The 14,476-nt window shown below is 39.8% G+C and overlaps 1 protein-coding gene across 1 annotated transcript in view; it reads left to right on the top strand.

Moving 5' to 3' along the window:
• Positions 1 to 10,978, top strand: part of RFWD3 (ring finger and WD repeat domain 3) — a 40,084-nt gene extending 29,106 nt beyond the window's left edge. Inside the window, exons 8-13 of the mRNA XM_090260487.1 lie at positions 160 to 376; positions 2,976 to 3,126; positions 4,357 to 4,533; positions 6,765 to 6,979; positions 8,276 to 8,487; positions 9,559 to 10,978. Of these exons, the coding sequence (XP_090116613.1) occupies positions 160 to 376; positions 2,976 to 3,126; positions 4,357 to 4,533; positions 6,765 to 6,979; positions 8,276 to 8,487; positions 9,559 to 9,702 (1,116 nt within the window). The 3' untranslated portion in view covers positions 9,703 to 10,978. The remainder of the gene's footprint in view (positions 1 to 159; positions 377 to 2,975; positions 3,127 to 4,356; positions 4,534 to 6,764; positions 6,980 to 8,275; positions 8,488 to 9,558) is intronic.
• The last annotated feature ends 3,498 nt before the right edge of the window (positions 10,979 to 14,476 follow it).

Below are 14,476 nucleotides of genomic sequence, written 5' to 3'. Positions count from 1 at the left end.
GCTTGTTTTTGTAATACTACAAAAACTTCAGCAGTTCTCTAGGATTTGTGTTAATATTTTCATATAATGGATAAGAAACCTTCTTGTATTAGATCAAGGAATTTTGCATGAGGAGAATAAACGAAAAAACTTAAATTTACAAAATCTTTTTCATTTTAGGACTTGCAAAAACTTATTCTGCAACATGAGGATCAGCTGTTATGCTATCCCAAGGGGTCCAAAGTATATTCCCAAAGCAGCTCGCCTCAACACAGGTATTGTTTCCAGAGGATCTTCACAGTGTCTCAGAATGGAAACTGCCGAATTATGACATACTCTGATGCTCTGAGCTGCCTGGTGATGTCACAACCTTCTCCTCAGGCCACCTTCCTTCCAGGTGAACAGTCTAGAGCCTCAACTTTAATGTTTATTATTGGACTCCAGTTATTTCTCTTCTCTCTTTTGGGGGAATCCAGGATTCACTAATCACCTTTTTTCTTTTTTAAAAAATATTTTATTCAACTATTTTTAGAGAGAGGACAAGGGATGGAGAAAGAGAGAAACATTGATCAATTGCCTCTCATGTGCCCTGACCAGGGATTGAACTGGCAAACTTTCACTTTGCAGGACACCCAACCAACTGAGCTACACCGGTCAGAGCCAAATTACCTTTTCTTCGTTAGTTTCCTGTTTATGCAGATATTTTGGGGTACTGCAAAGATGTCTTTACTGTCTGTTGACTTCATTTTGTAAATTTATTCAACAGTGGGTCAGAAATACTGAAAATCCATGATCAAATAAGAGAAGATGAGGTACTTGGAATTACCTGTGAATGGTATAGTCCAAGAAGGACTATGTGCTTCTATATGTCCCGCTGAAGTTAAAGATTCATTTTAGATTAGAAATATTTGAAATACACTACCTGAGGGGCTAATTCAAATTTAAAAAAAGATTTAATCCCTGGCCAGGTGGTGAAGTTGGGTGCAGTGTAATCCTGTGGAGCAAAATGTTTTCAGGTTGGATCCCTGGTCAAGGTGTGAATGGGAGGCACCCAGTCGGTGTTCCTCTCCCTCCCTCACCCTTTCCTTTTCCCTCTCTGAAATCAATAAACATCCTCAGGTGAAGATTGGGACGGGGTAGGGGTGGGGTGGGGATTTAATACTTATTTTCAGGAATGTTCAAATTGACAAATTCCAAATAAAAGAATTTTGGAATACATGCATTATTTTATTGATAGTATACTAATTTTCTCATCTTTTGTGCTTTTAAGCTTAATTTTACATTGTCTTACTGTTGAAAACCAAATGTTACATGCCCAAATCATTCTTGAATGTTGTAGATGTTTCTTTCTCCTGTTTTCAGCATGTGATTTTTGCCATCTCTCAGGTCCCTTTGCTTTAGCCTGATATTTTCTGTCTCCCTACTTAAAAGTTCCATCAAATACTTCTAAACTATGTACCACAACTTTTTTATCCACTTGTCTGGTGGGCTTTTGCGTTGCTTCCATGTCTCTGCTATTGTAAATAACGTTGCAATGAACATAGGGGTGCACATATTCTTTCAAGTTAGTGTTTTGGATTTCTTTGGCTATATACCCAAAAAATTGCTGGGTCATAAAGCAGTTCCATTTTTAATTTTTTTCATACTGCTTTCCACAGTGGCTGCACCAATCTGCATTCCCACCAACAGTACACTAGGGTTTACTTTTCTCTACATCCTTACCAACACTCTTGTTGTTGATTTTTTGATTGCCACTCTGACAGGTGTGAGGTGATATCTCATTGTGGTTTTAATTTGCATTTCTCCTTTATTATTAGTGACATTGAGCGTCCTTTCATATGTCTGTTAGCCATCTTTTGTTCTCTTTGGAGTGTCCATTCAGGTCGTCTGCTCTTTTTTCCTTTACCCTCACCTGAAGACATATTTTTCATTGCTTTTGTGAGGGTGGGGGAGAGAAACATTGATTGGTTGCCTCCTGTTTGTGCCCCAACCGGGGATTGAACCAGCAACATAGGTATGTGCCCTGAGAATTGAACCTACAACCTTTCAGTGTACAGGACAGTTCTCCAACCAACTGAGCCTCTGCCCAGTTTTAAATTGGATTGTTTTTTTGATGTTGAGTTGTATGAGTTCTTTATAAATTTTGGGTCTTAACTCCTTATCAAATGCATCATTGGTGACTATATTCTCCCATGCAGTATGTTGTTTGTTGATGGTTTCCTTTTTTGTGCAAAAACTTGTTAGTTTGATGTCCCATTTGTGTATGCTTTTCTTTTTTCTTTAGTTTCCTTTGCTTGAACACTCATGTCCTTTCTTTAGTGATTACTATCTCTTCTGCCTTTTGAGTGTGTTTCAGGTGGAATAGGATCTCTTTCAGCAGCTTTATTAAAATATAATTGATATACAATAAACTGTACATACTTAAGTATGTCATTTGATGAATTATGATATATGTATACACCCCTGAAACCATCACCACAATCAAGATAATGAACATTTATCACTCCGGAAGTTTTCTCATGCCCTCTTATAATCCATCTTCCTCCTGTCCATTTCTCTTCTTATCCTCAGGCAACAACTGATCGACTTTCTGTCACTATAAATTAGATTACATATTCTACAATTTTACATAGAGTCATAAATAGTATTATTTTGTTGGGGAGAGGTCTGGTGTCATTCAGTTGTTTTGGGGGTGTTTTTCTTTTTTTGAGATTCATTAGTATTATGTATATTAGTTTATTTCTTGTTATTGCTGGATAGTATTCCATTGTGTGTATATACAGTGGTTTATCACTTACCTGTTGATTGATATTTGAAATGGAATATACTTTTTATAATAAGTTATAACCCCAGGAAATTTTAATTTTTTTTTGTTTGACTTTTTCCTCAGAACTTTTTATCATGTCAAGAAAGGTGGACAAAGGAGCTACTCAGAAAGACAGTTTGTCCTAAGTTGACCATCAGTGATGCATCTCTCTCACTCGTATCTTTGGCAGGTTTTGGTGTTAAGATGTTGAGTACTGCCAACATGAAAAGCAGTCAGTACATTCCCATGCATAGCAAACAGATCCGCGGACTGGCTTTCAGCAGTCAGTCCAATGGCTTACTTCTCTCTGCTTCCCTAGACAACACTATTAAACTGACCAGGTGAGTGCTTTGGGGAGGAAGATGGAACCTGGGCTGTTCAGTATTGAATAGCATGGAAATTAATATTTGTGTTCTGATTACTTTAGCTTAGGGTTTCTTTTGGTGTTTGTGTGTGTGTTTTTTTGTTGTTGTTTTTGTTTTTGTCTAAGACATTGTCATCTGAGATCTGGTCACCAAACAGCATGTGTAGTATCCTATTTCTTTAAAATTATATATCTTACAGAATACATGTTAAGCCCTGGCCAGGTGGCCTAGTTGATTGGAGTGTTATCTTGATGCGCCAGGATTACGGGTTTGATCCCTGATCAGGGCACATACAGGAGTCAACCAGTGAATGCATGAATAGGTGGAACAGCAAACTGATGTCTGTCTGTCTCTCTCCGTTAAATCAATAAAAATAAAAAGTTTTTTAAAAGTTTATAAAATACATCTTAAGCCATGCAGCTAAGAGTAACACCCTAAAGATGATAAAGTGACAATATGGAGTCACTATACCAGCCTAGGACTGCTTATTCCTTGTTTATTCCCTGGATTATTCTGCCTAATAGAAGTGCTTACTGGGAGCTCACTCTCCTTGGGTACCATGATGCCTTCTCTCATTGGAAGTAGTACTGATTAAGTGTCTGATAGTTGACTTCCTATTTTAATTTCTGCAGCTAAATCTGATGGACATAGTGATAGCACACTTACAGGTTTTTTGACTTTTGAAGAATATTTAAGCTTAATGTATCGTTAATGTTTCATATATATGTATATGTTGTGATTTTTTTTTTTTTCTAGTGTTAAAAATGGGTGGGAGGATTAAGTACTAAAGTGTTATTAATGACTACCTCTGGGTGGTTGGATTATAATTTATTTTTATTTTTCTTATATTTTCAACATGCAATAGGATCACCTATTTAATAAAATAACCATGGAGAATATAATGGAAGTACAGTGGGAATGTACTGTGTCTATGTCCCTTTTACTTACTCTTATTTCCTTACAGCTCAAGAGGAAAACCCATGTTCCCTCAACCCCGTGTCCCTCCAACCCCCTGCCCCCCCCCCCAAATAGTTTTAAATAAAAGGAGTTACCTGGGAAGTCCTTAGAGGAAATTGGGATTCCAAATAGTTTGGCTGTATGGGTGTATTCGTAAATGATGAGCATTAAAATTATAATTTTTGTATCTTTATTAATATATTTGATTTTCTTAATGCATAGTTGTAAAAGTCTCTTATAACTTCCCAGCCTGGAGACAAATACGGTGGTCCAGACTTACAATGCCGGACGTGCTGTCTGGAGCTGCTGCTGGTGTCTTGATGAAAACAATTACATCTATGCTGGGCTGGTCAATGGCTCGATTCTGGTGTATGACCTTCGAAACACGAATTGTTATGTCCAGGAATTAGTACCTCAGAAAGCCAGGTAGGGATCCATTCACTTTTTTCCAGGGGGTAGCATCTTTCTCTCAAGACACTTACTATTTTAATCCTCTCTCCAAGAGTATTTCACAGTTGATCAGAATTCCTCATGGAGGACAGATCTCTGAATCCAGAGATTAATTCTCACTTAAGAATCAGTAAGATCCTTAGAGTCTGTGTTCATGATATTTTACATGCTAGAAAGCTGCATTATGTATAAATCAGCTACAGAGACTTAACTCATCACCCAACATAGCGAAAGGAAGTCGATCTACGTTCAGCGCTCAGGTCCACTTGGTATGGGCTATGTAATTTTGGCCTGTTGTCATCCTTGTCTGTAAAATATGGTTAGCACACAGTTACTTTATAGCCACATGTCTAACAGGAAGAGAACAGTAAAAGATAACCCAATAAAAAGTGATTTAAAACTTCCCCTAATCCACGGCTAAACCAACTTGGTCTAAGGATGCCATGTTACAGAGTTGGGAGGTTTGTGAGGGTGAGTGGCCACTAGCACCACTGTGGCTCTTCAGAATGTACTGAGTACCTTTTGGGCATAATGCTCTCCTGACAGCATAATGGTCTCACAAGGAGCGTGGGGTTTGTGACCTGGGTCATAAGGGGAAGTGTCATAAGAGAGTTTCCATTTGCAGTATGAATATACATTAAAAGCAGGGCAGTAGGCTCTAAATATAAAGATATCACTAAAGTAATAATTACTGACTGAAATCTAGTCCCAACAATTTGGGGTTTTCATTTCATTTCATTTCATTTCAGTGATGTGGTCTGTGGGCCTACAGGTGATTGATGTAAACTTACACAAATGTGAACTCCAGGCAAATAAAATCACTGCCATTGATGTAGAGGGACCCACCTAGAGCAGACAATAAAATATACAGCAAATAGCAAGAAAATTATATTTGTATGTATTATCTGTTTTAATTTTAGTTTTCTTTGGTTAGCTGCATTGTGACAGGGAAATGAAATAAGGCTGGAAGTCCTGGCAGGGTGTAGCTCAGCTGGCTACAGCATTGTCCCAATACACCAAGGTTGCACGTTTAATCTCAGGTCAGGGCACATAGAGGAATCAACCAATGAATGTGTAAATAAGTGTAACAACAAAATCCCTTCCCTTCCTCTCACTCTTGAAAATATTAATAAATAAAAATTGAAAAAGAAGTCCTGACTGGCATGGCTCAGTGGATTGGGCATTGTCCCACAAACCAATAGGTGACTGGTTTGATTCCCAGTCAGGGCACATCCCTGGGTTGCAGGCTAGGACCCCAGTTGGGGGCATGTGAGAGGCAACTTATCATTTTCTCTCTTACACATCAATGTTTCTCTCCCTCCCTTTGTCCCTCCCTTCCGCTCTCTAAAAATAAATAAATAAGCCCTGCCTGGTTTGTCTCAGTGGATTGATCACTGACCTGTGAACCCAAAGGTCACTGGTTCAATTCCCAGTCAGGGCACTTGCCTGGGTTGTGAGCCAGGTCCCCAGTTGGGAGCATGTAAGAGGCAACCAGTCAATGTTTCTCTGGCACATAGATGTTTCTCTCCCTCTTCTTTCTCCCTCCTTCCCCCTTTCTCTAAAAATAAATAAATAAAATCTTTTATAAAAAATTTTAAAAAGAAAGAAGGCCGGTAAAGTGATCACTTTGGCAACTTGAGCAGAAACAAGTTCGTAGGAACATAGTTTGTGAGCTAATATTTCTGAGAGAATTCTTGGCATAGTCTTGGTCATATGCTGGTAGAAAGAAATGTAGAAAATTTCTAAAGAAGCAATCTGTTTATGAATTAAAATTAGTAGCTTTGGGATATATTTTATTTAAGGGGGATCTCAATTACAGCTTGGAAGCTTTATTTAGATGTGTAAGCTATGTTTCTTTTCTGATGTTTCTTATGTATGTGGCTAACTCCATTTCTAGAAGCTCATACTAATCAAGCTTTCTTGTAATTGATCTTGTACTGTTTAATTTCTTAGTCCATTTTTTTCCATTGCTTTTAGGCGATGTTGTGTCTCTTCTGAAATTAGATGTAGAATATTATATGTACGTCTTTTTATTTCTACGGAGTGGGTTGGCAGTTTTTATAATATGTCAGAGGATACTGACTTACAGAAGGCTTTTAACCTCTTAACGGAGGTAGAAATGTGCGCAAGGGAGGGCTACTGGTAGTAGGGTCTGGAATAATACAAATATTAGAATGTGAGGCATGGTTTCCTCTCTTTCCCCTCAGGTGCCCACTGGTGTCCCTGTCATACATACCCAGAGCTGCCTCGGCTGTATTTCCATATGGTGGAGTGTTGGCTGGAACCTTGGAAGATGCTTCCTTCTGGGAGCTAAAAACGGGCTCTTCTCATCGGCCTCATGTGCTTCCCGTGGATCCAGGGGGCTGCATAGACTTTCAAACAGAGAGCAGCACCCGACACTGTCTTGTGACCTACAGGCCTGGTGAGTGTTGGGATGCCCTCATGGGACCGCTTGTGATTTGTTTGGGAGCACATTTGTACAGGAGAGGGAAAGAGGGTTGTCCCTATCCTTCAGTAGTACTGGTAAGCCCCTCAGACTAACAGCTCTTACTGCTGCATCAAGGGTGATGGCCCCAAGTTTCTGCAGAGAGCCTGCCTTCCTGCACCTCACTTGTGTGAACTAGGACAGGTTCTGCCAGGTATTCCCTGGAAGTAATCACCCACTGTAGGAGCCCCTACAAATTTAACAGCAATGGAATGAGGAGGCCTGCTTTTAAGGCCACTGAGCCACCCTCAGATCTTTTTTAGTATTCTACCTGCCCCTCATTTCACTTGAGAAAGGCCCAGATGATGACGACAGCCATGTAGAGCCCAGACTAGGGCATTAGCTGTTCCTTCTTATTTGGGGCCAACAGAGTTTAGTGGAGAGTAAATGGACAACTGTGTTTGTGTGGGCTTAGCTAGTTGAACTTCTCATTGCCTCCAGAATCAGTGTGGAGCCCCTGACAACCAACTATGCTTAAATTCATAGGTTCTTTCTAGCCTGAAAGGTATGAGTCTATATTGATGAGCTTTACTGATGGTTAGGTAGATGTTTAGTCAGAGCTAGTCATTAAAGTGCCATACTTCTGCTGCTGTGGGTAAATGTAATCGTTTAAAATTTTGTTTGAGCTGAGAAGTTGCTTCAGCAGAGTCTTCTGACCCTCTCAGCTCTTACTCATCTCATAGGTCCACTGTCTCCAAGACTGATGTGCTATGTGTGACATGTAGAAAATTTGGGAGTTCCATTTTGTTCTTTGGTTTTTGTTTGCCTTCCAGTAGAACCACAGATATATATATACATACATATATATATATATATGTATGTATATATATTTCTACACTTCTATAATACAGTTTAACTTTATAAAAGCGTACGGTACTGGAGCTAATGGAGTCCTCCCTGGGGGGAAGGAAAAAAATTGTAGTCACATTGTTAAGAAGGTAAAATCCAAGCAGAGGTCTGGCAGTTTACAGTGATTGTACTAAAAACAATAGCTTGTTCTCAAATTTTTTCTCTCATAGGCAAAACCTAATGTAGATAACTTGCTTCATTCTAGGCTAGGGTACTGAATTTCATTTGTGCTGTATTATTTTGTTCTTGTTATTATATTTGCTTTGTAGCTCTTTTGATGGTTTACTAAATTGTGGCTTTTCTACTCGGTTTAAGTGTCTGAGGTACTTGGTTAATTTCTTTGGACCATCTCCATGGAGCAACCCTTTTTTCTCTGTCTCGTAGATAAAAATCACAACACGGTACGAAGTGTGCTGATGGAGATGTCCTACAAGCTGGATGAAGCTGGAGAGCCAGTGTGCTCCTGCCATCCTGTACAGACATTCCTTGGGGGACGCACTTGTAAACTACTGACCAAAAGTGCTATTTTCCAAAACCCAGACAAGAATGGCAGCATCCTGGTGTGTACTGGGGATGAAGCTTCAAATTCTGCCCTGGTGAGCCTATTATTTTTTTATACAGAAATGTGTAAAGCAAAAAGCCAAAGTTCTTCATAATTACACATCTGCATATGTGTATGAATGTATGTTTGCTTAGTTTATTTTTTACACGAGTCACACTTCTCGCAGTGCTCTGTTGTTTGCTCTTTTCTCATTTAACTTCCTATCTTGGATATCTCTCCATTTCAATATCTGTAGATTCACCTCATTCTTTTTACATAAGCTAAAGTGTTGCATGGGCCATATTTTGAACCTTAAAAAAAAAAGGACACTACTGAAATCCTGTATAAAATAATAGTTCATGCATCAGCTCTCTGAATTCTAGATGAAGAGTTGGTGGGGAATTTCATAATGGAGGGAGTCAGCCTGTTACCACCAGAACATGTAGATCAGCTTTAGCATCACAGTAAGTGGGCTTACCGGAAATAATTTGCCTCTTGATGTAAGGCAATATGAAGCACAGGGTACCTTTTATGAGATGTCCTTGAACCTTAATCCAAACCTTACTTAAGTATATAAAGATAAAATGACATGAAATTAGCAAAGAAAAAACAATCTTTAAAGCAGGTGTAGTAAAAGCTTCATCAGCTGGTTAATGGGTCACTCATACTATTCTACTTTTTAATACTTTAATTTTTTGTTCATAATAAAAAGTTTTTAAAAGAAAAGAAAGCACTAGTTAGAAGATAGGTTCCAAATAGCATAAACAATAAAATATTTTTAAAATTAATTAATTAAAAAATAGAAGATAGGTTCCATGAGGCCAGGGACAGGGACTTTGTCATATTGTCCCTTCTTTCCCTAAAAGACTGCCCAGTACATATTGAAGGTATGAATGCTAGCTTGGCTTGGTCTTAAGATTCACCGACAGGTAAACTAATGGCTGATTACAGTAGGTGAGGACATACCTGGATCATGTCAGGTGTGCTGATTTTATGCCACCTGTGAGGGTTAGGGCTTTGCTCCCCAGGAAGTACTCTGCGTCTCTTTCAAAGTTGATGAGAAAGGAAGCAAGTTCCCCGGCTGAATTGAGTGACTTTACCTTTTATCTTTGCTTGTGTTCTTTAGCTGTGGGATGCTGGCAGTGGCTCCTTGCTGCAGGATCTGCCGACTGAGCGGCCTGTCTTGGACGTCTGCCCATTTGAGATGAACCATAGCAGCTACTTGGCTACCTTAACAGAGAAGACTGTCCAGATCTATAAATGGGAGTGACCCTGGCCTTAAAACTTAAAAGGCATGCTGCTGGTTAATGTTAAATGTTGTTTGCTAGCACCTAACAGCCTTGACCAAGATCCCTGCTTATTGTCTTGGCCTAGAACTTTTGGGAACATGGTTCCTTTTGATTGGTATGATTTTAAGACTTCAGATCACTGAAACACTACAGATTGTGCATTTGCTGTGTTCACCAAAAGAGTAAGTGACTGGTACTATGTCTACATTACCCCTTTCTTGGGTTAAAAGCCTTCATGAATCTTTTTTGAGAATCTGTACTTTCAGTCAGACTGTCTGATGGACCACAGAGTGTATCTTTCCAGCAGTCATTTAGGGTATGATTGTGTATCAACTATTTTCTAGCCCCTGCCTGAGTTGTCACATGTGCTATTTGGTTTGGGAATGCCTATGTCACTAAGGGACTTACCATTGGGTACTGCTTGGATGCTGTGTGGATGCAGAAGTCTTCAGTTGAACACAAGAGGTCGCTATATCTTGCTCAGGATTTGATCTGTTTTTGACCTTGTGGACTGACAACCTTTTAGTAACTTGGTTTCATCCCCACAGAAGTGTGTAATAGAGCACATCTGGTTTACTTTGTGGCAGCCACAGTTATGTTCCAGTCGTGCAGTGCCAGGATATTGGCATGCCCTGTGATGGAGGTAGCTGATGAGCTATAGACAATGATCCTAATGCCGAGTGCATTAAGTTTATTGGACTGTGAGAGCCAGTTATTTGAGCAGTAGGGAAGACTTCTTTTTTTAGCTAGCCAGCCTAGGATCTCAGGAGTGGTTTCATATAAGCCAATGCTTTGAAGACCATTCCTTTTCCCTTTCACTAGGAAAAGACGAGTGGGTGATATGTTAAAGCTCTTTACTTGAATCTCCTATTATATCAGGAGCACTGGGCTAACTACAAGAAGTTGCTCAGACTGTTGCTGCTGCTGAAAACAGGAGAAGGGCTTGTCTATCCCATTCTGAAAGAGCTCCCATCTGAATAAAGCCACCCCTTTGGAGTGAGGGCATGTTCTTGAGCATGTAAAGCCTTCCCCATGTGAAAATAATGTTTGGTCCCAGGTCCTTTTGATTTGCCTCCCTTCCTAGTCTATTCTAAAAGTATTATTAAAATGATTATTCTTGGGAAGATAATAGTGGTTGGAGACCTGTGGATTGCAGAAGATGCCCATCAACTTCTTTTTAAACTCTGGGTTGTCCAAATTTGGGTGTTGGACTTTTCTCCAGTAGAGGGCTCAGGAGTGCGATTTTTTTTTTAATAATTGTTGTAGAGCTACTATTGTTTTTATTTTTACATAGTCATGACTTGTCGACTCCTGAGCCATTTCCAGCATTTCTCACCAGCAAGGGGTTATTGCAGTAGATTTCCCCACAGTTTCAATTTCTAGTTGTGCCTTTTAAAGAGTGGCCTTCTTTTCTATTTTAGGAATTTTTCAAAAAGCCAGTTTCCAGGGCCTGGGAAAGAGCCCCCTTTTCTCATAAGAGATATTCCTTTGATATGTTAATAACTTGATTGCCCAGGCCTCGAACATCAGTAGCAGAATGGAATTTGAATTAAAAAGCAGAACACATCTGGTCTCAGTAGATTGTTACAGAGAGGGATGCAGATGTTCAAACCCTGGCTGCCTTTTGTGTTGGGCAGTGGTAGGGTTTGACTAGCTTTGAAGTACGTTCAAGGAATGCTGATTGATTTGCCTAAGCACAGCAACCAAGGGACTTATTACCAGAGAAGTTGGGTGAATCTCACCTCTTACCAGTCCTTGGGTTCCTCCAATAAATGTTTGTTTTGGAAACAAATTTATGTGACTGTGACTGATTTCTCCAAAGGAAAAAAACTTCAACTTTAGCCAACCTCCAACCCCACACCTAGCAGGAAATTGCATTTGTAGACCCAGGCTCTGGTGTCCTGTACAGCACCCAGCTCTTCTTACCATGTTTCTTCATTGCTGTCTCTTAAGGTTGTTCTCCCATTTGAGGATTTGGAGTTCAGCAAACTCAAAATATCTTGTTGTTTATTATCCTTGTATCTGCTTTGAAAATGGCGATAGGATCTCTGTTAGTGTGTTTTAATGTTCATGTTTTATATTTTAATGTTAATGTGAAAATAAAGAATCTACCATGCTTAACAGCTGCTGGTGTCTTTTGTCTCTTTGACTGCCATCAGAAACAGGAACATGTCTGTCTTTTGGGAGAGGGCTATAATCCCCACCTGGTAGATTTCTCCATTTCAAGTAGTACTAGGTCTGAGTTGCACCGTTAACCCTGGATCTGAAGTAAACATCTTATTTGAATTCATGAGGTGGTTGAGGCTTTAGCTAGCAATTCTATTTTACTGTTGCTAATAGGAAGCTGTGTGTTAGGCTCTTAAGAATACCCCTTTACCGGTCATTTGTTTATTCTGAGATCTAAGGCTCTAAATTCTGAAAACTACATTTCTCTGACTTCCTTTGTCTTCTAGCTTCCCATTAGTTTCTTTCAATCCAGGAGACGAACGTGGACGGATGCAAGAAGAGGGGAAGACTTTACCTTTTGTTTCTTTTCATTGTCATCCCGTCTGAGGGTGGCAGCAGCGGCATTTGGGCAAGTGTAAGCTCCTGGGTTGCTGCTCAGCACAGTTAGGGCTTCTTGCTTCAGTTTCTTTGTTCTGTTTAGTTCAGGGATTTCTATTGCCATAAATGATGGTGTTCAGGGATTAGACTGGAAAGGCTGAAAATGTCTTTCAGCTGAGTAGCAAATGCAGTATACTAGATTCCAGGTGGACTGAACCCATAGGTGAAGTTTGCTGTTTCCACGGAGCCTGGCATTCCAACAGAAAACAACAAAAGTCCTGGGGTAGAGGTAAACCCCAAGTTACCAAGAAAACCAATATCATTATCTTCTCTTCCACTGTACTCTTTGTTTCCCATCTCAGTAACTGACTGTAAGTGAAATTTTGAAAATAGACATTTGTGTGTCGTGTCCTTTCTCAACTTCTATTTGTTGATAATAATCTCTGCTGTTTGTTTATCCCTTTATAGTTTACAAAGCGCCTTCCCAATATATGTATTTTAAGCAATGTTGTAGAACAAGTATTGTTATTCTAATTTACAGGGGAAGAAACAGGTTTAAAATCCTATTAAAGGAAAATGACATTTAGGTGGTGTTTAATTAAATTTTACATATACTAGTCTTTTCATTTTATAATTTTAATTGCTGACAGTTAAGTAGGAGTTGGGAAACCTGGGTGAAAGCTCACTTTCACTTCTTGACATCTCCGTCTGCAGAATAGCCTGGGTTAATTTCCCACTTCTACATTTAAAATAAAAATATAATAGATAGTTATGCACATTATTGCCAACTCTTCACATTCTTCCAAATGCCCTCATTTGTCATGGGTTTCTGGGTGCTGAGGCCGGGAACACCACTGTTCAGGAAAGAGTCCATGACGCGTGGACTAGAGTCACCTGTTCAGTGCTCATCATAGGGGTCAGGTGAAGAGGGTAAGAGAGAAGGTGGTGGAGCTGCTCAAGCTTGTTCTCAGAAATACATGGAAACTGGAGGACATTGCTTCCGCCAGTTTTTGTGGAGAAATAAATTGAGTGTACAAGGAGTGGCATATAGTGGTCATGAAAATACGTCTCAGATCTCCAGCTGTGGGACTAATTGACTAACGTCCCAGCCGCTGTCTTCTGAAATCCATCATTGTGTTCCCTCTGAGGCCACACTCTCCAAGGGTTGCTCTCAGTCAGTGACTGAGCATGGCAGAGATATTAAAGCAGGCCCATTCCTGGGAGGCTTTCATCTTAGTAAGTTGTCCATATCTAATGCTGTCTGGAGATTGCTTCTCATAGAACCCAAAATAATCCACCAGCAGGCAAATAGTGAAGTAGATAAACCCAGATAGCCTAGGCTAGTTCTAACCACGGTGCTATCCCCAAGGCAGAAAATACATAGGAGGTACTCAGAAATAATTACTGAAGAAATGAATATAAAAATGACATGTTGACAAGTGGTAAATTTTCCCAGGGAGGCTTCAAAATGTTGATATAAGCACTAAAGGATAAATAATTTTAGGATGGAAGTGTTTTAACTTTATCGGTTAATGCTACTTCTATTTAATCTTGAAATCTTGGACATGGCACAGGTCAGGGGGTTGACCACCAAGGCAGTCCTGCACTATGAAGACCGATGGACCAGTACTGGCTTAGCTACTGGGAAAAACATGTTCTTGGAGACCATAATCAGAAATTTTTGAAAATTGCTCCAAGTATTTGAGCTGCACAGTCAAGTTGGGGAAAGTACGCTTGCACTTTAGAAGCTGCAATAGTCCTCGAATGGGAAAGATGGTAAGAAGTGAGAGAAGGAAAAGTGCTCTGCCCAAACATCTCTTTTCACTGTGCTTGCCTAAATAGTGGATGACAGAGAGCAACTAGAGGGTTTAGGGGAAGTAAGAACAGTTCAGCTGCTCAGCAATTAGTCCCCACTGATGGCCTTCGGTGTCCAATATCCTGCTGAGCACTGTGAGGGTAAGGGCCAGATGGTTAATGACTACCTTCACTAGCTTTAGCTTGGCGATTAAATCACACACCTGCTGAAAAACCCTTCCACGGCTTCCCATTGCACTTAGATTTAAGTAGACTTAAATCTAATACAATTGTTTTCTATTTAGCCCATGTGTTCTTTTTGGGGGGATTAATCAAGTGCTTTTCATTCCAGTATTTTTTATTTCTTCTATTAGCTTCTTACATCGTCGGCAGCCGTCCGTCTCGAGAGACGATGGT

Source organism: Furipterus horrens, unplaced genomic scaffold, assembly GCF_987537825.1.
Source record: "Furipterus horrens unplaced genomic scaffold, mFurHor1.1.pri manual_scaffold_13, whole genome shotgun sequence".
Lineage (NCBI taxonomy): Eukaryota > Metazoa > Chordata > Mammalia > Chiroptera > Furipteridae > Furipterus > Furipterus horrens.
Note: the sequence above shows the minus strand (reverse complement) of the source record. Positions and strands in the feature narration are given on the sequence as shown.